Genomic DNA, 24,824 nt, shown 5'->3' on the forward strand with positions numbered 1-24,824 from the left:
TTTTATTTTATTTTGGGCTATTGGACTTTAAATGCATTACATGTTCTTCTATTCTTTGTCGTAACCTTGTGCTGGGTATTGGACTATGTGCTGCAAAAGTTGCTATGGCCAACGTCTGCCACTCCTCCTTCACCTCTGGAGCCTTCTCCTCCCCTCTGAAGCACTCTTGTGCACCCTCTTCTCAAGAAACCCACAGCTGACCCTTCTTGCCCGGTTAACTATCGCCCAATTCCCCATCACTCTTTTTCTGGGCAAACTCCTGGAAAAGTTTTCCATCTCCCATCTCCCAGCTTAATCTTCACACCGAATCTGTTGGTTGTCTCCATGACCATCAGTCTGACTTTAGAGCTGCCAGAGGCACAAACTGCTCTCCTGAACATCCGTGAAGATCTGCTCTCCAACCTTGACTCTAACATCCCTTCTGTCCTCATCCTACTCGATCTCTCTTCTGCCTTCAACATGGTCAACCATGCCATCCTGCTCAACCGTCTCCGTGATAGCCTGGGTATCACTGATGGTGCTGGCCTGGCTGACCACCTTCCTCTCTGATCGACCCTCCCAGGTCCAACTTCATTCCTTCCTTTCCTCTATCTGTGGTGTTCCCCAGGGGTCTAGCCTTGCTCCCTGGATGTTCAACCAATACCTGGCATCTCTTGCTCACTGCATTGCCGCTCTCTGCTTTAACTTTCAGTGCTATGAGGATGACACTCCGCTCGTTTTCAGGCTTCCCGCTGCCACCTCTTCTCCTTCTCTAATCCTGGACTGTCTGTCTGCTATCCAGGAATGGTGTACTGCCAATGATCTCTGCCTTAATGCCGGTAAAACTGAGATTCTCCTCATTGGCACACCTGCACTCTGTTTTCCTGTCACTCCCTGGCCGGCCTCCCTTCTTCCTCTTCCTGCTCCCACCTGTGAAGCTAAAAACCTCGGGGTCACCTTAGACTCCATGCTTTCCTTTTCCCCACACTTCTCTGATGTATCTAAGAAGTCAAACTACCAACTGCACCTACTTAGAGGTATTCTTTGTTTCCTCTCCTTCCCCCAGAAGCTTACTGTCTCTAGAGCTCTGGTTCTCACTAGGCGGCCGAGTGCAACAACCTCCTTCTAAATCTGCCTGCTTCTAATCTTTTCCCCCTCTGCAACTCGTCCAGAACTGGACTGCGAGACTTGTCCTTGGCCTCATACCCTAGCATTGTATCTCTCCAGCGCTGAAATATCTTCTTTCGCCCCCAGTGGCTGCAAGGATTAAATTCAAGACCCTTTGCATTGTCCACAAGGCTTTCTGCGGCCTGGGTCCAAAATACCTAAACTCTCTCTCCGTAAATACCTTCCCACTCGAGCTCTTCGCTCCTCCACTTCAAACTCTCTCAGGGTTAGTCGCTTCTCCAACCAATGAGTAGGGGGTGGATCTCTTTCCTCGGCTGGGGCCTCCCTATGGAACAGCCTTCCTGCCACTCTGAAACTTGAGGCGAACCAACTCCGGTTCCGGAAGCGCCTCAAGACCTTCCTCTTTGTTTCTATCTTCGCTCTTCCTTTCCCCTGCTTATCTGTCTGCTTCGGCAACGTACACCTGGTTACCCTCTGATTTCCGGCCCAGGTCCCTGCCCACCCAGCCACACACCCACACACCTCCTGGCAACCCTTGCACTTGGGTCTGTATCTGTAGCCCTACCGTCCCCTTACCTACACTTACCAGTCACCCATTGTCTGCGCCTTAAACCTTGCACTTGCCACCTTGCTGGCTACATTGCCCACTTGTTCTTTATTCCTGCTCCGCATTTTCCACTTCTCCCCTTCCCCCTTGCACTCTCCCCCTTCCCTCTCCCCTGCACTTGCGCGTTCTCAATGTCACTGGGCCTAGTAAGATCATTGTTTTGGCCTCTCTTGTTCCCCTCCCTTGCCTGGTCGCGCTCTGAAACTCTTGTGTATGAGTGCGATACAAATAAAATATCATATCAGCATGCCTAATCTCCCCTACTCAATGCCTCTGACTGGGCTATTGGACTTCGCTTTCTGGTAAGCATTTAATGCTTGAGTCTTTGTGCTTATTTGACGGTGTCTCCACGTGCATCAAATCTCTTAATTCCAATCTTTGATATGGGTGACCGCTGCCTTGGATATCGTTCCACTATGGCGTCAAATTCTTATTGCTTTGCCCAGGACTTTGTCACACAGTTCTTCCGTTTTTTTCCCTGGCTATTGTCTTCATATCTGTTCTCCTGCCCCTACTCCTAAGCTTTCCCTTTGTTGATATTTTTTGTTTCAGTTGTGTTCTCGGCTTAGGCAGATTTAACCGTATGCAATTTGTTCGCAGCACGTTGACGGAAAAACAATTGCATGAGAGAATGAATTTAAATGCATATCCGTGTTTTTTATTATTTTTGTTTTTTTAGTGTGTCCACCGCCTTCAATTTTAAGGAAGTGGGGGACACTCCTGCACCTCCAAAATTGCTAAATACCAACCCTGGATAGCGTGGGACACCGCCGCAACCCCCACTCTCCAGGGTTGCGATTTAGCAATATATGCGCTCAAATTGGCCCAAAGGCCAAATCACCCGTGTCAAATTCGACCAAATTGTTAGTTGGGTCATTTTCTTCAGTCAAATAGGTTAATGCAATGTTCTCGGCATGCTCGCCACTCCCCTCCTGATTTCTCTTTGTGAAAGAGTACTCTGACGCCCACAACCGATTTTCATTTTTTCTCTCCCTGTGGTACATTGCTTCACCTCTGCTCACCTGACAAGATGGGCTATGCATGTGGAAACGCCTAGATGTCCAAGGGTTGTAGTTAAAAAGTTAATGTACCTGCTGTCTCAGATCAATCTTATCAGAATGTGCAACAAGGGGATACATTAGTGTGTTTGGGTAGCCTCTCTAATAGCAATGCTGGTCTCCCTACAATTTTAGGCTTCTAGTAACCGACACGATTATTGGTTCTCCAGAAACCCAGTCTCTGGGTATAGCATCCAACTCGCTATCCATTCATTAGAAAAGTGCATGGCTTTTTTTCTTTTCTTTTTAATTTTAGTCTCTCTCCAGAAGGGAGATAGTGCCCAGTTCACTTGGCCTCAGTCTTCAGGTGGATCAGGTTGCTTCACCCGCCTGACTCGTGTTGGGGTCTTTCTGTTTCGAGTGTCTTTCTTTGGCAGATAAGGAGTTCGCCTGTGGTATCCCGACACACAGACAGGATCTCTGTAGTCTTGTGCTTGTTGCCTTGCTTCTCAATCTGCTCCATTCAGCTGCAGTAGCATGCAACTGCTGCCCTATAGCTACTTCCTATGGCCTGTTACAGGACTGCTCCTTGGTTTGTTTTTCTTTTCCTTGCTGGTATTGGTTCATGCTGCATCTCCCAATCTCTTACCCTATTCACATCCGTGGCTGTTGCGTAGAAATCCACATTTTACCTCTCGTGTTAGCCCTCTGTACCTTTTGCTGGCTTTTGGACTGGTTTCCTCCTTGCCAGTCTCATTCAAAAGCCTGAGTGAAAGCATGGCTTTGTTTTGCATGCTCTGCCGTAAGAGTACTCATGGCTCCTAAAGTGAGGTTACCCCATAGCGTTTCAGAGAATATTACCCTTCTCTGTTGGCTATGTGGTTAGGTTGGTGGTCTCTCTTTCAACTCTGTAATATGGTTAGTCACAAAAAAATTGATTCCACTCGTCTGTGGCCTTTTTTGCCCCCTCTCTTCAATTAATCAAAATGATGGCCGTCTTTGCTTGTGTCGAAGCCCGAAGTTTCTCTTGACTAGCCCTTGTCCCTCTTTGTGTATGAGAGGAGGTGATCATCTTTGCCCGTTGATGCCTTTATCCCAGGACTGGGACTGCCTAAAATTAGTTCTTACTGGCAGATGCCTTTGTGTGATAGTGTGGAATCATTCCGCTGTGAGAGCCCTTCCCGAGTGCCTGGGTGTGCTTGGAGGAATGGTATGCCGTTGTCTGACCACTCTTCTATTTGAATTATGCTTGGTGTTCTGTGCTCACTCGCTGCCTCCCGAGGGGGATCTTAAAGGAAAACCCACTTTGTCCACCCAGCTTGTCTACAGCTGGGACTCTGGAAGGCCTGCTGCTCAAGGTCGGACTGAAGCTTTGCACCAGCATCCTTTGACACGCCCCCTGAATCAGACAACAAAGCTTTCTCTACAGAACGTCAGAAGCAACATGCTGTGGCACTCCTTCATTCTGCTTTGGTGGGTTGACTGAGTAGCAACTCTTGCTCGAAGGCATCTCCTCATTGACGCTCCTGACCAATATCCGCATTGCAGGACCAAGAATTGGCTGTTCTGTCGCTGCCAAGGCCCCGAAGATCCTCTGTGCTGAACTGACCAGAGAGGAGTCCTCCCAGGACAAGCACTCTGGTTCCGTCTCTCCTGTCTGGGAAGCTCCAGGGGCCAGTGCTGCCTTCGCTTCTGAACCACACTGCCAAACCGCTACTGGTCCTCCTTCTGTGGCTGGCTCCTCTCGTGTGACATTATAAACTTTTCTTCAATATTCGCTCTTCCTTGGGGTCTTCTGTATCTAACGTCCATTTTAAGGAGCAGAATGCTGCGCCCACAACATCTTCAACTTTCATCAGCTGAAACCGTTGACTTGGGAAGCGCTGAATCGTCATTCATCCGTCCCAAAGGTTTTGGGTCTTGGGAACCCTCCTACACTGGTTTGTCATCACTGGAACCTAGGGAGGTTGGAAAAAAATGTGCAGAGCAGCTGCCTGAAAACCGCCAAACCGGTGCTGTCCTGACTTTCCACTGCTAATAAGTCCTGTCCTTTCCTTGTTTCGCCATCTCTGGGACCCCTCTTAACCATCAAGGGTCACCTGTGAGTTTCACTCCACTAAAGCCCTAGAAACTGCACCTTGGGACACTTTGTCACAGACAGTAGCTCTTTCCTGCCAATATTTGGCCCAAATCCATAAAACTGTACCACTTGGTCTTCGCTTAACTTTATGGCAAAGCTAGACAATATTTGTGGCTTTCCTGTTACTGCTTTCCCGCTTCGAGTTAAAACTAGTTACTGAACCCTGAAGCTGTTTTACTTGTTACATTCTGCCATCTTTTATGTTAAAAAGGTTACTTGTGTGTAAGTGCAGACATTTATCTCATGTCTTTTCTTATATAAAGATTATATTTTTTATAAAAATGTGTGGCAACTCCCTCATTTCGTATTTGTGAACAGTTTGTTCTGTGTACTTGTTGACTACCTCACCCCTCTCCTCTGCCTGAGACGTGGACCTAGGCTTCTTTGCTACATTACCACTCAGAGAGCCCGGTAAGCTTGAGGGAATCCCTAATGGCACCTAAATCAGGAAGATGTACCGAAAGAACCTGACCGACGGGCTTAAAGAAAATCACCCTTAACTGTGGAAAATGTTTTTGATTCTGTTGCAGACAAGTCTCTGTCACACCCAACACCCCCCTGCCCCCAGCACACCCACCAACCCCCCCCCCCGTCCCCTCCTCTGGTCTGTGTGTCTCACACTCTGCCTCTCCAGGTGTTATTTTGTGGTCTGCCCAAGAGCTGGTCTACTGGTGCTGTGTTGACTGAAAGGGAGGTCTGTCTGAAATTCTCCTATGCCACAAGTGGAAGGAGTGATGTGGAGGGAGGGAGGGAAAGAGGGAGGGAGGGAGGGAGGGATATGGAGGGTTGTAGCTTTGGTTGGGTTTTTCAAGAGCCTTCTGACCTTCTGGTAATTTGGGTATCGGCTCCAAGCAGGACCATGCAACTCTTATTCTGATCTACCTCCCAGATAGCATGCAACTCTATTCTGAAAACCGTAGTAGGTTGGTTTTCTCAGCTTTAATAAACTCTGAAAGCCCTGGGATGGTGGTCAGGGCCCTGATTGTGCCACTTTAGAGCAATCTTCCAATTGCCAGTTGTTATTTAGCATTGAATTTAATTTGTTAAAATTGGTGCTTTGAAGACAATTCAATCTCTTTAATTCCGCTTCCGAGGAGGATATTTTGTTCATTTCATTTTATTTTTGACTCATCAGTGAAATTGCTGTATCCACCTATGTTGGCCTTAAAAGCGCCCCAAACCACTTTGACATTATGATGACTACTTTTTAATAAAAATGTGCTTATCCTTCTGGCTTATACTTCCTTTTAATTTCTGTATGTGGTAATTTTTCAGAAGACAAACTTTACAATTCTGCTTTGTTCTTTTCTTTCATAATGCAGGAATACTCTGAAGACAGTAACTCCGAGCCAAATGTGGATCTGGAAAATCAGTACTACAACTCAAAAGCTTTGAAGGAGGATGACCCCAAAGCAGCGCTTAGCAGTTTTCAAAAGGTGTGTATTTCAGCCTGTAATGTTGCTAATGCTGGTGGTAAATTACCTATGTGTTGAACTCCACAGTTGACCCTCCGGAACTATTTCTAAAATGGTTCAGTTGTCCTTTTTGGTCTTATTTGTTTTTTATTGATGCAGAGAGCTCATTTGGAAAATTGCAGGCAATCAAAATATTACCTATACAAATGCATTGCTTCCTCCTACCACCAGAGCCTAAAATCCACCCAACTGTTCTCATTTTGGTGTAACAATCTAAAACTCTTTAATAGATTTAGAAAAAGCACCACTGTGCCACCTTCTATGAAAAAGGCATCAGATTGCGTGGGGGTAAAGTTGGGGTCAAACTTTAAAAATATGGAAATGAGAAATCCCAACCCCTATATTCAAATTGTGATCCTGAACTGGGGGTGGTCTATTTTTGATATACCGATGCTAATATTGTTTTTTTTTTTAAAAATATTTTATTGATTTTATATTTTAGAAAAACAAACAACACACACCACAATACAACTGTTAATTATTTACAGAAACCACAAAAGAAAATACGAGAAAGGAAAAAGAGAAAAAAAAAAAAAAAAGGGAAAACTCCCCCCACCCCTCATCAAGCCAGAGCCGGCTCCCTTGCATCCTCAGTCGGGGCACCGTCAGGAGAAACATTGTCCGTAGGCACATCTTCAGAATTCTCAGAGTCGTCCAAGCCCTGTTGTGGGTTGGTCATAGAGGCCACCAATTGTCGCCAGGCCAGCAAGGGCCCTATCTCCTCCTCGCCCCCTGTAGTGACCGCTTCAAACCAGACCACGGATTCGGCCTCCGCCCACCTCACAATGTCCGCCCACCATAGTTCCACTCTCGGCCTGCTAGCCGATTTCCAGTTCATGGCAATCCTGCGTTTGGCTAGAACATATGCCAGGTCCCTCAGCTTGCTCAAATGCCTAAAGTGTCTGGGCCTGGGGAAGATCCCAAGCATACATGACCAGGCAGATCCCACGTCCAACACCACTCCCCCACTTGCGAGCTTCATCTTGACCTCCTCCCAAAATCTATACACTTCCGGGCAGGCCTAAAACATATGTAGCAACCCCGCTTCCACCTCCCCACACCTGGGGCATTTTTGAGTAATCGAGCCTCCGAACCGTGCGATCCTCTGGGGAGTCAGGTAGGCCCTGTGAGTAATGTAAAACTGGAGTTGTTGGAGCCGTGCATTTCTGGACACCTTTTTATGATATCCCAGGACCCTCTGACGCTCCGTCATGAGTTCACCCATCTCCTCTTCCCATTCATGCCTCAGTTGGGGCAACTCTTTCCCAGCCTTCGTTCTGAGGAGTTCGTATATTTATTTTAAAATTTATTTATTGGCATTTGTGGTTAAGAGCGCTTTACATTTTTACTGGTCTGGGCCTTAATTCAGGGCACCTGACCGACTTATTACAGTCATGCCTTGTTCATAAAACAGAATAACAACATACATAAACAAACTTAACATTAACAGTCTCCTTGCGAATGGGTGTTTGGCGGTGGGCATTGTCGGGGAGGGTGGGTTTAGTGTCCACAGGGGAGCGGGGGGAGTTCTTCTCGGTGTAGTCCGGGGGTTGGGGGGTGTGGTTTCGAGTGTTCCTTGATTTCGTGATTAGCAGTGGGATGGATACCTGCGACATTCAGGGAGGTTTGTCATCGGGGGATCTGAACAGTTTGGTTAAGGTGTCTTTCCATGCCTCCAGTGCCATGCTCGAGTCTTCGGTAGATCTAGTTACACTGTCCTCCCAGGCTCTGGTTTCGGCATTCGCCCACCTTTCCAGTTCTCTGCGCCATGCTTTGTGGCTTGGTCCTGTGGGCTTTTTCCAGGCCATGGCGATGGTTCTTTTGGCCGTTATGCATAGCAGGTCCATTACCTTTACAGCGTGTTTCAGTTTGGCTGGCCTAGAGTAGCTGCCTAGGAGGCACTCAGCTGGGGTCCATTTGTATCTTGTGACTTCTGCTGCCTCACAGGTTTGCTGCACTTTCGACCAGAGGTTCTGTGCCTTGGTGCAGTTCCATAGCATGTGGATCAAGTCAGCCTCATCCGTCCCGCACCAGGTGCAGTGCATCTCAGTGGTCCTTTTGAACTTTGCCACCCTGCTCGGGGTCAAGTAGGTACGGTATAATACGTTGATTTGAATTAATCTAAATCTTTGGTTCCTGGAGACCTCTTTTGGGAAGGTCAATGCTCTGAGCCATTCGCTATCTGTCATTTCCTGTCCCATGTCTGTTTCCCAGCGGGTCTTTAATGCAGCACTGCGAGGATTAGGGATGTTTCTCAGAAGACTGTATATTTGAGATATCGGTTTTCCCCCTTCGCTCAAGTTATACAACAGTGTCAAGAAGGGGTCTTCTTCGGGTTCTTCCGGCCAGGTGGACCATCTTGTGCGGGCTATGTTGCGGAGCTTTTGATACCATAGGAATTGGCCGACCTGGATATCTTCTGCCGCCTGCAGTTCAGTGAATTCTCTAAATATGCCATCGGTGTATAGGTCGCCCCAAGTGTATATCCCTTTCTTTTCCCAGAGCCTGATATTGTATGGGTTGGTGTCTGTCTTGTCGAGCCCTGAGATGATTGGCACTTCTCGGGAGTATGGGTGTTTCAGGCGCAGGACCATCATGGCTCTGTGCCATATCTTCTTGCCTAGGGTCGCCAATAGTGGTGGTCTATGTGTCAGTTTCTGTGGGGCCCAAAGCCATTCTTTCAAGCGGATCGGGGCTATCATGGCCTGTAGCAGGGGTGTCTCAGACGTGGCTTCGTCCGCTAGCCATTTGGATACATGGCTCAGTTGGGCCGCCAGATAGTACTTTTCTAGATTTGGTAGTTGTATGCCACCTTGGTCGTACGGTAGGACTAGCGTGGATAAGGCTACCCGATGTCTGCCCTTTCCCCAGAGGAATTCCTTGATTATTTTATTGAGAAGCTGGAAGAAGGGGTTTTTGATGTAAAAGTGGACATTCTGGAATCCGTACAGAAATCTGGGTAGAATAATCATCTTGGCTATCGAGGCCCTCCCTAGCATGGACAATGGGAGCTTCGCCCAGAATCTTATGGATTTGCGTAGTGCTGGTACTTTGGCCTGTGTATTGTGTATGTGCATTAATTCTGGGGTATGCATTATTTGGATCCCTAGATAACGGAAGGAGGCAGTCTGCCATTCGATACCCACTTTGGGGAGATCATCGCTGTTTCTGTTTTTCAGTCCTGCCAGAGGGAACAAGCAGGATTTAGTTTTGCTAAACTTGATACCTGAATATCTGGTGAAATTGTCGAGCACCTCTAATATTGTCGGCACATTTAGGTGGGGATTGTTAACATACAACAGGACGTCATCCGCATATAATGAGATGATATGGTCTATTCCTGCTAGCCTGATCCCCGCATCAAAGAATTGCTGTCTGAAATAAATTGCTATAGGTTCCAATCCTAAGACGTAGAGCATGGGGGAGAGCGGGCAGCCCTGTCTAGTACCCCGCTGAATATCCCATTTTTCAGACACGTATTTCCCAGATTTCAGCCTGGCCTTAGGTTTGCTATACAGGATCTTGACCCATCTGATAAATCCTTGGCCGACTCCGAATCCCTCCAGAACTGCTATTAGCCATTCCCAGTATATGGAGTCGAACGCCTTAATGGCGTCTAAGGATAGTAGTGCTAGGTTTTCGTCGCAAGTGTTGGTCTGGGCTATGATGTGTTGGAGCCTGCGCAAATTTAGAGATGTATTGCGGCCGGGTATGAAGCCGTTTTGGTCCGGGTGTACTATTTCCCCTATCACTTTGGATAGTCGTTTTGCTAGGATCGTTGTTAATATTTTAACGTCGCAATTGAGCATAGCAAGTGGGCGGTAAGAGTCACATTTGTCAGGGGGTTTGTCAGGTTTGAGCATTGGGATCACTAGGGTCTCTGTCATACTGTCTGGGAGAACGCCTCTCTCATATGTTTCTGAGAAGACCTGGTATAGTAGTGGCGTTAGGGAGGGTTCGAATGTTTTATAAAACTCAGAGGGCAGTCCATCGCTTCCTGGGGTTTTGCATGTGGCTAGGGATTGTATAGCGTCTGCTATGTCTTCTAGTGTGATGTCAGAGCTCAGGGTATCGGATTGTGCTGGTGATAGCTTAGGTAAGCCTATTTCCTCTAGTGTATCTGCGATTTGTTCCGGTGGGATCTTGTCCACGTGGGAATATAAATTTGTGTAGTAATGTTTAAAAGTATCATTGATACTCTGTTGGGTCTTGTGTTCTATGCCATGCTCGTCCCTTAATGTCGTGGTTATCTGTTTGGGGTGTTCACGTTTACACAGCCAGGCCAATAACCGGCCCGGTTTGTCTGCTTCCGCGTGTGTTCTGTTGGTCCTGGCGCTAAAATCAAATTTTTCCAGTCTATTCCACGCGCCAGAGCAGGCATCTCTAAGGGTTCTGAGGTCATCTTCCCTTCCGGGGGTTTCTATTGGGGTGGCTTCTAATTTCTGGATCTCGCCTTCCTTCTGTTCGAGTTCAGTTCTTAATGCTTTTCTGATACCTCCCGCTTTCGCTATAACTTCCCCTCGGATTACTACTTTTAAGGCTTCCCAAACCACGCCGATATGTTCTACACTTCCTGTGTTTTCTGTTATGCAATTTTCTATGGATTCTTGCAGCTCCTCCCTGAAGGCTGGGTCCTTCAGGGCGTTAATAGGCATCCTCCACATGGGGATGGGTGGCCTGGGACTGTTGTGATGCCAGTCCATCAGGAGTGGGGAATGGTCCGAGATAGTTCTACCTAAATACTGCATGCCCCCTACTTGTGGCAGGTGATCTCTACTTATGAAGAGGTAGTCTAGCCTGGTGTGGAGTTTGTGGGGGGAGGAATAGTAAGAGTAGGCTCTCTCGTCTGGGTGCAATTCTCGCCATGCATCTGTCAGGTCTAATTCCTTGACCAGGGTGGCTAGGGACATGGTGGCTGTGGAGGGACCCTTCACTGGAGGCCAAGACCTGTCTAGCACGGAATCGTGGACACAATTGAAGTCGCCTCCCCACAAGAAGAAACCCTCTCTAAGTTGTACCATCTTAGCGTTCAGTGTTTTCAAGTGTGCAGGGATGTTGTTGTTGGGGAAATACGAGTTTACTATGCAGATCTCCCTTTGCTCGAGAATGCCCCAAACTATCAGGTATCTGCCCTCTGGGTCTTTTTCCTTACCAGTCAGTTGGAATGGTACTTGAGGGTTGATCCAGGTGTAAACCCCTCTGGCATATTTGGAGTAAGGTGCTCCGAAGCCCTGTCCTCCCCAGTGTTCCTGCAGCTTTGCATTGGTTTCCACGGTACAGTGTGTTTCCTGTAGTAGGGCAATGTCCACTCTTTTTCTTTGTAAGTAGGATTTTATCCGGTTTCTGCGAAGATAGGTGCCCAGGCCCCTCACATTCCAGGTTAATATTTTAATGTGCTCTGCCATCTTGGTATCGTCGGGGGGTTCGGGAGGCGTTTGCTTCTTTTGGGGTGCTTATGGGCTCGTCAAGGGCTTCGCCTACCCGCAGGTTCCAATCCTTCACGACCGCCTTTTCAGTCCGCCAGTTCGCTGATTGCATTTTGTTGTGTGGAGACGTAGTAACTGTTTTAACTGCCATTCTGTGGAATGGATTAACTAGGACAAACAACAACAAGAAACTGCTCCCAGCAGTCGTTTCGAACTGACGACGCTCGGGGGCTCCTGGGCCTTCCAGGCCTATCCAGGTCTTTCGGCTCAGGCAGCGTGTGGGTTTTTTGCCCACACCTTCCCAGGTTGGGGGGGTCATCAGCGTTTCTGCGAGTGGGCCTCCGGCTTCCTGCCCAATCTTGGTATTTCCTTGGTGCGGCGGCGAATTTGGTCGTAATATTTAGGTGTACATGGGGCCTTCGTATGGTTTCATCTTTTGTTGTGTTCTAGGATTTCTTCAGTGTCGTCTGCGAGGTTATTGTGTTCGAGCCAAAGGTTTGCTGCTGCTGGAGTCTCTAAGAAAATGGCCTTTCCCTTGTATAGTATTTTGAGTCTTGCCGGGTATAGCAGCATATATTTGAGGTTCAATTTTCGCAATCTGGCCTTTATGGGAATGAAAGAGTTCCTTGTCCGTTGCACCGTAGGGGTATAGTCTGGGTACATGACTATTGATGCGTTGCTTCTTTTGATCTCCCCTCCCTCCCTCGAGAACCTCAGTATGGTCTCTCGGTCTCTGAAGTTCAATATTTTCGCAATCATTGGTCTAGGATAAGACCCGGGAGGTGGTCGCTTCTGGAGAGACCTGTGGGCCCGCTCTACTGAGAACCCTTGGGTGAGATTGCCCGCGCCTACTTCCTGCAACAGTAGTGTTTCTATGAACCCTGTGGGGTTTGAGCCCTCCATGTCTTCTGGAACTCCTAGAATTCGGACATTATTTCGGCGAGCCCGACCTTCCGCATCTTCTGACCGTGCTTCCAAACGGGCCACTGTTGATTCCAATTCACTAACTTTCGCTTTTAGTTCTTGTGTGGTCTCCGTATTGTCCTGTAGGGTGGCTTCCGTGGCAGTGACTCTTTCGGCCAAGTTGCGAGCATCTTGCCTTATTAGTTGTAGTTCTGTTTTTATTTCTCCTCTCATATCTTCGACTGTTGTTTTCAATGCTGCTATCGCCTGGAGGATCTGGGAGTCGTGGGAGTCCTCCGGCGGGGTTGGTGGCTCGGTCGCGGTGTCCGCTGCTTGTGGCGTCTGTGCTTTCGGACGGGCTGTGGTGAACGAGTCCATCGTTACGGCTCTGGACTTGTTTTTGGGGGGAGACATCTCTCCTCGCGGGGCGTCGTGTTGCCTCGGCAGCTTCAGTCGGTGGACTACTAATATGGGATCGAGCCGATTCAAGTCCCTCGGTGTCCCGATGCGGTGGGTAAGCAAAGGTTAGTATAGAGTGCCGTCCGTGACCTGTGCTAGGAGGGTGGTGAGGCCTTAAATGGGGCAGCCACTTCCGGATCGAGTGGTTCCACTGCTATTGCCAGGATTCTCTTGCTTGTGCCCCTAAGGTGTTCGTTCCACTACAGGGTCTGGCCTCTTTCCGCCACCCACGGGCCTCCGTTAGGGTTTTTCGGGTTGTGGTGGTGGGAGTCAACCGGGTCAGTCCCGTGTGATTTCTGCTCCGCTGGGCTCCCGAACTCGTGGGGGCAAATCTCCTTTGGGAGTGTTCCCTTCAGGTGGTGGGGACGGCGGGCCTTACCTAGTTCCCTAGTTCCCTCTTCCGGGGGCCTTCCGGGTATCGCCGTCTGTTGTCCGTCCTGGGTCGCCTCGGGCGTCCCCGTTTCCGCTTGCCTTGTGATGGCACCGCGGATGCCCGGGGGGAGGTGGGAAGTTGTGTTGTTCCACGGAGGCTTGTAATCCCGTCTCCGTCCCGTCACGTCTAGTGGGTCTCTCCGCTGCGGGCCGCCATCTTGGATGTCGCAGGGGGAGAGATTTCGGACGGTTCGTTAACCGCTTTGCCTGTGCCGATTCTCTCCGGTTTTTTGATCTGGTGTTCCCGGAAGGATCTGTTATGGCTCGGTTGATTTTCAGCCCTGAAGCTTCATTATTTTCGCCGATATTTCTTGTGCTGCAGGATCATGGGCAGGAGCTTCACGGAAAGCCGCCTTCTCTACATGCGCGCTGGCCACGCCCCCCAGGAGTTCGTATATTCGTGATATTTCATGCCCACCCTCTGAGACATCATACATAGTTTCAAGGGTGGCCTCAGGATCATCTGCCAGTGCCGTCTCCGGCCATCTCTTTCTTACACGTTTTACTAGCCTAGCATGGGTGATGTACTGGCCTCTGTGCACCCCCGTCTCATCCTGCAACTTTTGAAAGTCCAGCGCCTCCCCCTCTCTCCATATGTCCCCAAGCGTGGCCAGGCCCACCGGCTCCCAATGCCTGCGGACAGAGTGAAACAGTTGGGTGTCGTTTTCACACAGGGCCACCAGCGCGACCTGCCAAGATAGTGGTTCTGACTCCCCCCATCAATTTCCATGTTCTGTGCCAGACCTCCCATCCCAACCTCAATAGCCACCCTCTTCCCGTCAGTTTATTCCTTTGTAGCCACACCACCTCTCTCAGGAAATATGGGGCCGCATCATCACGCAGCAACCTAGATTCCGCCGAATCTTCATCAGACAACCACCTGGCCACATACAACAGTTGTCCCGCCAGATAATATAGTTCGAAGTTGGGCAAGCCTTATACCCCTCTTCTCGCACGGGTTCTGAATCTTCCACAGGGCCACCCTATTCCTGGAGTTACCCCACACGAAGCCCCTACACATACTATGAAGTCGTACAAATAGGCTTTTAGGGATCAAATACGGGACGTTCACGAAGAAGTGCAGGAGTCTGGGAAGGACCACCATTTTCAGCAAAGCCGCCCTCCCCATCATGGACAGGGGCAATCTGGACCAGAATTTCATGCTGTTCTTGACCCCCTCTATGGCTTTCTCTGTGTTATGCTTGTGCACCGCCTCAGTCCGGTGGTAAATATTTACCCCCAGGTACCTGAACGTGTCGGTCCGCCATGGTATTGGCAACACAGGCAACCTCTCCAACGGGACATCCTTGTACCCGCCCAAAGGGAACAGGCTAGACTTCCTGGGGTTCACTGATATGCCCGAGAGGCCAGCGTAATGATCCAGTACTTCCAGTACGTACTGCAGGTTCTCCTCCGGGTAGCGGAGGTACAACAGCATATCGTCCGCATAGAGAGATGTTAAGTGGCTGCCGCTGGCAGTATTAATGCCCACCTCACCGTATTGTTGCCGCAGGCATATCGCCAGCGGTTCCAGCGCAAGTATATATAGCATGGGTGACCAAGGGCATCCCTGCCTGGTCCCCCTGCTAAGCTGCCAGGCATCTGAGACTGTGGCCCCAGTCTTGACCCTAGCCACCGGGCTGCTATATAACAACTGGACCCATCTGATATAACCAGCGCCCACGCCGTATCCCTGCAGGGCCGCTTTCAGCCAAGGCCATCTCACTGAATCGAAGGCCTTGACCGCATCCAGTGACACTACCGCCATCTCGCCCGTGTCATTCTTAGTATGGTCGATAACATGGTGCAGCCTCCTATGGTTATCACTGATATTCCTGCCTGGGACATATCCCGTTTGATCCGGGTGGATCAGCTTGCCAATCACTTTCTTCAACCTGTTGGCCAGCACTGCCGTGAGTATTTTGCTGTCCTGGTTTAGCAAGGACAGAGGTCTATAAGATCCACACTCAACAGCCGGCTTGCCTGGTTTCAGTAATGGGACAATCATGGCCTCACGGAGGGACAACGGGAGTTCTCCCTGTTCGTATGCCTCGTTAAACAAGGCCAGCAGAGGCTGCAGCAGCTCCTGCACGTACACCTTGTAAAACTCACCAGGCAGGCCATCCGCCCCAGGTGCCTTGCACGTGGGGAGGCCCCGGATCACCACCTCCAGCTCATCAGAAGTGATGGGGGCGTCCAGTTCCTCCCGCTCCAGGTCGTCTAGGGTGGGCAGACCAATGTCTTCCAGTGTGTTCAGGATGTCCTGGCTCCTGTCCTCCCCAGTGTCCTCATACAAACGTTTGTAGAACCTGAGGAATTCCTCGTTCACCCCATCCTGAGTGTTGCGAAGACCACCGTCCTCACCACGGATCTCATGGATAACCACTCGGGGGGGGGGGGGACTCACTCTTGTACAGCTAGGCCAACAGTCTGCCTGGCTTGTCGCCCCCCGCGTGCAGCCTCTCTGTGTATTTCCTATGGTTCAGTCTACATAGTCGGTCCCAAAGAGCGCTGCACGCCACCTGAAGGTCTCTCATCCTAGTCTTGTCTACCTGAGTGGCATTCTCAAGACGAGCCAGGCTCTCCAGTTCCCTTTCGGTGTCCTGAAGCTCCCTCTCGATACCCCCTTGAAGTCCCTTGGATTTGGAGATCGCCACTCCGCGCACCACTACCTTAAAGGCCTCCCACAGAGTTCCCGCAGAACACACACTACCCGTGTTTATCTCGAAGTATTCCCCAATGGCAACCCTCAGGTCCTCCCGGAAACCCTCATCCTGCAGTGCTTCCGCCCGGAGTCTCCATGTGGGGACCCGAGGCCTAGGGGGTTGGTGTCGCCACTCTACCACCAGGGGCGAATGGTCCGACAATACTCGAGCTTTGTATTCCGCCTCCACTATTTCGCCCGCTATCTCGGCAGTTCCAAACACATAATCCAATCTCGTATATGAGTCGTATGGCGCCGCATAATGCGAATACTGCCTCTCCGTGGGGTGGAGTCTCCTCCACACATCCACCAGTCTCAAGTCTCTTAGCAATGTCCCGAGCGCCTTGGCCGCCGGCGACATTTTCCCTTTGGTGTCTGCGGACCGGTCCATTTTGGGATCTAAGACACAATTGAAGTCCCCTCCCCACACCATCGCGCCCCCTACCAAGGGGCCGAGTTTGCCATAGAGGGATCTAAAGTAGGCTGCAGTATCATGATTGGGGGCATACAGGTTGAGGATGTGTACTTCCCTGTTCTCCAGGAGTCCTGTTATCGCCACCATTCTACCCTCCAGGTCCACTATCGAGTCGAGCACCCAGAACGGTACATGCGGCGCCACCCAGGTGATGACCCCTCTAGCATACGCCGAGTACGTGGCACCCACTACCTTGCCCTTCCACTTCCTCGTAACCACCTCCAATTTCTCCCTGGTGAGGTGGGTCTCTTGTAGCAGGGCTATGTCTATCCGCATCCTCTTCAGGTATAGCATGACTTTGTTTCGCTTGAGGTAACTATTGAGGCCTCGGACATTCCAGGTAACTATGCGAAGACTATCCGATGCCATCGGTTTGGTCTGTATTCGGCCCCGCCCTCCCCACAATACCCCCTTGGTCTAACACTCCGCCGGCTCTTCCACCCCTGATCCCCATCCCCCCTCCCTGTTTCCCAACTACACACCACAGCAAACAACCCCTCCCATCCCAACAAAAGCCCAGCTCCATCCCTGGATCTCAGGCCCACCCGCGTCTGGTCTTATCCCGTTTACAAGGAATAGGACCCCGCGGGGCGTCGCCGATCTAACAGCGACCTAACTAACTAGATATGTTACTATTGGGGACAAAGGAAGCCTCTTGGAGCTCCCAATCAAGTGACCACGGGTGGGCACGCCCCACGGGCCAGCCAGTCTGTACCACATCATACGCATCACATATCGTACAAATGACTATATTCAAGTCCCAATGTCTCGGCCCCGTTGCCCCAGGCGGCCCAGCCATAAGCTACTTATCTTCCGTAGTCTCTGCCTGGATGCCTGTTTCTTGAGGACTGCCCAGCGCGTCTAGCCAGTCCATCGCCTCAGTTGGTGTTTCGAAAAACAGGGATCTGCTTCTGTAGAAGACTTTCAATTTGGCCGGGTAGAGTAGCATATAGCGATGGCCAGCTTCACGAAGTCTCCTTTTCACCGCTCCGAAGTGCATCCGACTCCGCTGTACTTGTAGCGTGTAGTCAGGGTAGGCCGTAATCTTGGCCGATCCTCTGTCAATCGTTCCCCCTTTTCGAAAGAATTCAAGAATCTTTTCGCGATCACGGTAGTTCAGAATTTTCGCGATCACCGGCCGCGGGGGGGCCCCGGGAGGCGGCCTCCTGGTTAGGGCCCTATGAGCTCTCTCAACTGCAAACCCCTGGGTCAGTACCCCGCCGGTAATCTCCTGCAAAAGCATGGATTCCACAAATTCCTTAGGGTCTGGCCCTTCAGTTCCTTCAGGTAGGCCCACAATACGGATATTGTTGCTTCTGGCATGTCCCTCCGCCTGCTCCGCTCTGTCCTACAGGTTGCCCACCCGTTGCACAAGGGCGTGTAGCTCCTTTTTATGAGCAGCGCAATCTGCTGTGTTCGTGGCCGTCTCCTTCTCGATGGCCCCGCGCGTTCTGAGACCGCCCTCACATCCAGCCTAAGCAGATTCACCTCCTCCTGGACGGCACCGATCTTGAGATTTAAGCCTTCCTGTAGCTCTTTCATGGCGAGGCCCAGCTTGGTCTCCCATGACACTTTTAAGTCCGCAATCGCCGCCAGCACCTCCTGTATCGTGCCAGGTGACTCCGCGGTCGTCACGGGGGTCTCTTTGATCTTGCCTCCTTCCGCCCCTGGGGGAGACTTGGCGTAAGCCTCCATCGTGGGCTGTTTGGCCTTGGGTTTCACACCTCTCGTGGTCATAATGTTGTATGAGTCGGGCGGGGGCCCGTCCCGCCAGTCACCGAGGGAGAGTCACGCCACCCGACGTCCAAAGCCTGACCCACCACACCATGGGGCATCCAACACGCCCGGAGCACTCCGACCACCAGGCCCACGGTCCTATCGTTTCAGCCACATCCGTTCGGCACTCCCGCTCGTTGGGCCACCGTGCGTCCTAGGAGGCGCTCATGTGTTTTAGTCTCCGAGCAAAGGGACGCAAAGGTCCAGCACTCGTGATCGCGACACTGACTTCATGATCCTCGGTGTTCGCAACGTGTCGCCGCCATTTTGTCTTGTCCGCCTGCTCAGGGCTCGTCCCAGTCAATCACAATTATTTCGGTTTCTAAGCCTTCTGAACGTCCCAAACTTTCACAGGATGTGGTGGTGGCATTCACGCACCTGGACATCGATTTCCAACGTCGGCCGGCCCCCGTGGACGTACCCCTCCATCAGGATCAAAACAGGATCAGCGGAGCTCCTCCAGAGTGCGACCTCTTACATGGCCGTCCAAGCCACGCCCCCCCCCCGATGCTAATATTGTTCACCCTTTATTGGACCCCCATCGGAATTGGAGATGACGTTTTTATGGAAACCTTTATAGCCCTAATCGTTGAAATGCAGGTGGAAATGCAGTATCCACACATTAATTTGTGGGCACCTAAATATAAGTTGTATGGACAAGAGTGGTGTAAATCTGCCTACAACTTCCATGTAAAAAAAGAGGCGTTTTGGGTGTCTGAGTTAGAAGAATGGGATATATTCATGTTGAATGGCCAGATGAGAGGGGATATTCCGGGGTGTGTCGCATGATCTTCAAAAAGCACACCTGGACTATTACTTTGCCTCTGGTGGTTTACTTAAGTGGATGAATACCCTAACACCTATGGAGAACAGTGATCCTCATTTATTAACTCTGTTATGTAATTTGGTATTTATACAGCACTCTATGTATCATTGGTATGACCTCAAAGTGCTGGTAGGTTGAACGCCCTCGGGGACCATAGTCCAGGTCAGTTGAGAGAGAGTAAGGCGTTATAGGGTGCTTGGGTGCACCAGTTATGTGGCCAGTCGATGCAATTGCCTAATGGTAGCTGCAGTTTAGCATTAGGTGTGGTGGTATTTGATATCAGTTGAATGTGTGCAGTCTGGAGGATGGACACCAACCCTGGGTTCTGGCTGCGTTAGGCCTTTGTAGAACACTTATGTGTGCAGCTAGGCTGGTTTTCTTGGGGTGTAGCTGCGTTTTATATTAAATGAAGAGGTGTTAATGGAGTAATGTTCGTATGTGAGCAGCTAGGCCGAAATTAATTGAGGGATGTAGCTGCACTCTAATTGTGTGTTGGTGTAGAGTAGAGAGTAAGCATAGTGATATGGGAGGGGAGTGTTTGGGTGGAGTAATAATCTAAGGAGCTCGCTATTCCGGATTTCAAGTGCGCGTTTGCTTAATAATGACGTAATAAGCGTATTCAGTAGTGTCATTGTTTGGGATCTCAACGAGCATTTGTCATCTGGTTGCATGGTCAAAGTCTCCTCAGATGGTCATAGTGGGCATTATGGAAAGAGACCTGTTTTTAGAGCTTTGCGGAAGATCATATAGTCTTGGGTGTGTCAAATATGTGGGGGGTATGAGTGCCACAGAGTTGGGGCCAAGCTTAAGAAGGTGGATCCTCCGATTCCTGACAAGAGTAAGAAGTTGGAATCTCTAGAAAGAGGGCAGCGCTTGATCATAGGGTGCGAGATGGGAGGTAGGGTTTTACCTTCTCTTGTAGGAACGTTGGGCCGGTCTTGTGCACTGCTCGGTGAGTGATGCATAGCGTCTTGAAGGTGGCCTTTCGTCCGACTGAGGGTTCGGAGAGCGGGTGAGATGTGGTCTCTAGGGCGAGGAGCAGTTTCATGGCAGCGTTTTGGGCTTTGTTGAGTTGGCATGCCGGTGCCCCCCGGTAAAGTCCGTTGGCATAGTCCAGTCTTGCATCACAATAGACAGAACTATGGCAAGTCTGTTGGGGTAGGAGAAGTAGGGAAAATGCGTCGGAGAAGTTTGAGGTGGTAGTGATAGCATTTTGACACGTTGTTCATCTGACGGGAGAGGGTTAGGCCCGAGTCCATAGTGCAGCCTAGGCTTTTGACTATATCGGAGGAGCAGGGAGATTGGGCGAGGTTGGGAAGGAGGGAGGCTAGGGGGCATGGGAGCAATTGTGGGAGAAAAGCAGTATTGCTGTACATCATGATTTCAGTTTTATCAGGGTTCAAAAGGAGGTGGTATTTTTGTCATCCATTGGTCAATATCATGGAGACCAGCTTCAAGGTCGGGATGAGGGTTGGTGCTTGACTTGGGGATTCTTAGGATAATTTATCGTCCGCGTAATAACAGGAGAGGTTGTACGTGCAGATGATTCTTTGAGTGGTCAGATAGTGGTTGAACAGGAGAGCAGATAGGCATGCGCATTTGGGTACTCCAGTATTCACAGAACGAGCAGTTGAGACAAAAGGGGAGAGAATGGTTATTTGTTTCCTATTCCAAGGAAGGAGGCAATCCATTTGAGAGCAGTGCCATGGATTCCAAGGGAGTGGAGGCGGTCAAGGAGGATTCAATGGTTAACTGTGTCAAAGGCTGCAGAGAGATACAGGAGAATCCATGCTGCACAGCCTTCAGAGTCTGCAGTGACCTTGAGATCATCCCAGATCGAGATCAGAGTGGTTTCTGGTCCATGTCGTGGTGTAAAGCCTGATTGTGCGGGTCGAGGAGATTGTTGGATTCTACAAGGGTGTTGATCTGGGAGTATGCAGTACGGTCAATGAGTTTCGTGAGAAATCTGGTGTTGGAGATCGGCCTTTAATTCTTGGGGTGGATGCCTTTTTTTTAGAAGCGGCTTGACATGCACTTTTTTGAAGTCTTCAGGGAAGATGCCAGAGGTGAGTGAGTTGTTTAGTATGGCTCTCACATGTTCTCCTACGCAAGTAGAGGAGAATACTTCTTTCAGGACAGAGGCATGGCAGATGTTGAGGGGCGACCCGGAGGGTTTGCTGGCTGATAGTAGGTCAAGGAACTCGGCTCTGTAGATGGGTTTGAAGAAGTCGAAAGTAGGTAAAGTGAGCGTCGGGGCAATGGGATCATGAGGGGTCGGTGAAGGGAAGGGGGAGAGCAAGGACAGTTTGGTGTTAAGGGTTGCCATCCTGTCAATTGCGGTATTGCAGAAATGTAGGGAGAGGGAGTCGCAGAGTGATTGTGTGGGGGTGGATTGGGCAGAGGTGCATGTAGGTTTCAAGAATTCGATATGATCATGTGGAGTTCTTTGCTGCAGTTGACACAGTTGATAATTCGTTTATTGTAATAGGATTTTTTGGTCTTTTGGATTTGTAATAACAGTGGTGCAGGGCGAACATGGATCTGCTGAGATCGGTTTTAGATGCTCGCCTTTTGCGTTCAAGAGTTTATTTTTTTTTTGTTGGCATATCTCCGGTGGGGAGTGAACTATTTGGGAGGCTATCTTTTGCGTGAGGATGCGGGTCGCGAGGGGGGGGTGAGAGGAATTAGCGAGTCTTTAAGGCTTGTAAGTTCGATAATGGGCGAGGTGTATGGGCAGGGGGTATGAGGTTGTTCTCAATAGATGCCAGAGGGAAAGTGGATGTTTATATGTTTGGGAGGGATGAGGAGTGGGGGATGAGCGTTTGAGGAGGCAGGTGTTTGGCGTGCCAGATTGCTCCTCTGATCTTAGAGTTGGACGAGGGATGATGGTAGGAGAGTGAGTGGGTGGGCGGGTGTCGTCTGGGTGTATTGTACGGGGGAGGAGTCGTGGTTTACGACCAGATGAGGGATGGGGGGGGGGGGTTGTGAAGTAGGGTGCTAGAGTGCGGGTTAGGAGTTGCTAGGGGTGAGTTATGTGGGCCGGGGGGGAGAGGCGGTATGGTGCAAGGGACAAGGGATCAGGACGGGTTGGAGATGAGGACTTTGTTGAACTGGGATCTCCATCTTGGGGGGAGGTTAAGGGCAGCACCTAGAGCTTAATGTACTTGTAACAGTAGATGCAGTGGGCTTAGATCTAGAACCAGCATCTAGATTCTGGACACCAGGACAGTGGGAGAGGGCCAGAGTAGAATGGAAGTCTAGATGTAGTAGCAGCGCTACTGAGCAGACCAGCAACTCGAAGTGTGCGGCACAGGTAAATAAATCAGTCATATTTCAGTGGGCACCTTCTAGATGTAAATCAAGGGAGTGCTAACATTACTTCAATGCTGTGGCGCTGACGAGTGTAGGTAGTGGCCAGGCTTTGGAGTAGAGTGATTGCTCCACTCCCCACCCAGGCCACACCTACCTTGGTAGTAGCTGGCTGGCCACTGGCTTCCCCTGCTGACACCTGCAGACACGATATGGAGCTGCCCTTTGACTTGGGGGGCCCTTAACCACAGAGGCTGCACGGGCAGAGGGCTGCCCTGGGAAGGTCCGTTAAGAGCAGCGGTCTGACTAATCCTGGGCATGTGTCGGCGACTAGGCCAGGCAAGCTAGATGGAATTAGCCTATCAGGGGAGGAGGTCGGGCTGGGAGGCGGTAGGAGGTCGCGGAAGGGAAGATGAGGCACAGGAGAGGCTCAGCGCTGCAAGTCTGTCCTTTAAAGATTTGAATCTGGTGTGTAATAGTTTCAGGGTGGACAATGTACAATTAAATCAAGGTGGAAATTGTCTCAAAATATATCCTAGGCACGTATTACGGCTCATTACTAAATTAAGAACCTACTTGAAGTTTGGAAACATAAGAACAGATTAGACTAGTGTATTAATGGACTTCCAAATGAAGCCCAGAATGGGCCTGAAACAGGAACTTTAAAGATGACACTACCCTAATCATAAATTGAGAGAAATTGGGAAAATATTGAGGGGCAATCGGCATAGTATAGACTGGTCGTAGGATAATAAAGTGGCCCTAAAAAGGACAAAAAAAACAGTATAGGAATTGGCGTTTCAAAAGCGCAAAGTTGTCAAGCAAATGCTGAAATAATAATGAGGCTAATAGACAATACGTGTGATCTATGGGCTCTATTTAATAACAATGCATTATTCCAGCTGGCAACTGTAATCCCGACAGTCACAGAGCCCGTTACCGGTTATGTTATGTTACTCTACCAAACTATTTGCTTGCCCGTCCCAGGGGATCCAGGAGTGTTTAGATAAAGTCCACGTTCCATGGTCTGTACAATTCGATAGAGCGGACGTTCTTCTGCTAATTAAGAAGTTAAATACTTCTCGAGCAGCTGGGCCCGACGGGTTGAATAATAACAGTCTAAAACCCTGAAGATTGGGCAGATTTCTGTCCCTTTAATCAAATCTTATGAGCAAGAGAGTTTCCACCGTCCTGGAAGGCGGCCTTGATAATACCAGTATTCAAGAAGGGCGACAGGGAAAACACTAAAAATTACAGTCCCATCGCTCTCTTGGATACGCTGGGGAAGATCTTTGCGTCCATCGTTTTGTGTCCTCTAAAAAGATGGGCATATGAGTCTGGGCATGCTGATAAAAGACGAGCAGGATTTGTAAAGGGGATAGGGACTATCTAAACCTGTTTTTTTACTAAACTTTTTAAAGCTGAAGGCAATCAAGACTAAGCAGAAGGTGTTTGTCTTTCATTGATTTGAAGCAAGCCTTCGATAGTACTGTTATGTTATTTGGCATTTCTATAACGCTCTATATATCATTGGTATGACCTCAAAGCACTTGTTGGTTGAACGCCCTCGGGGACCGTAGTGTAGGTTAGTCGAGAGAGTAGGGTATTATAGGGTGCTTGGGTGCACTCAATATGTGAGCAGCTGATGCGATTGCCTGATGGTAGCTGCATCCTAACATTAGGTGTGGTGGTATTGAGAGATCAGTTGAATGTGTGCAGTCTTGGTCTCTGAGACTGCACTCTGGCAGCATTAGGCCTGTGTAGAATGCATGTGTGTGCAGCCAGGCCGTTTTTTCGGGGGGTATAGCTGCGTTCTAGTAATATGTTGAGGTGCTCAGAGTATTGTTTGTATGTGAGCAGCTAGGCCAAATTGATCAAGGGGTATAGCTGCGCTCTATTGTGTGTTAGTGTAGAGTAGAGAGTGAGCATACTGATGGGAAAGGTGAGTGTCTGGAGTGGATGTGTCATTCTTACCAGCCCACTGTTACGGATTACATTTGTGTGTTTTGCGATAGCTGCACTCACAGGGAGCTGGCACAGGAGGCAGCTAAGCATGTGTAGTAGACTCAGGAAGCGGATAGTCGGCAGTCATATATCTATCGCTTGCAGGACGCTAAGGTTGTCATCCATGGTAACCGTTTCCGGATTCTGTCTTGGTGACTTATTAGTCTCTTTCAGTCGGGTAAT

The 24,824-nt window shown here is 49.8% G+C and overlaps 1 protein-coding gene across 2 annotated transcripts in view; it reads left to right on the forward strand.

The window, feature by feature from the left end:
- COPS2 (COP9 signalosome subunit 2) overlaps positions 1–24,824 on the forward strand; it is a 764,758-nt gene that overhangs the window by 35,564 nt on the left and 704,370 nt on the right. For both annotated transcript variants that reach the window (XM_069624784.1, XM_069624783.1), the window contains exon 2: positions 6,175–6,288. In XM_069624784.1, the coding sequence (XP_069480885.1) occupies positions 6,175–6,288 (114 nt within the window). The remainder of the gene's footprint in view (positions 1–6,174; positions 6,289–24,824) is intronic.

This window comes from Ambystoma mexicanum, chromosome 11 (assembly GCF_040938575.1).
Source record: "Ambystoma mexicanum isolate Mex_15411 chromosome 11, UKY_AmexF1_1, whole genome shotgun sequence".
In the NCBI taxonomy this organism is placed as follows: domain Eukaryota; kingdom Metazoa; phylum Chordata; class Amphibia; order Caudata; family Ambystomatidae; genus Ambystoma; species Ambystoma mexicanum.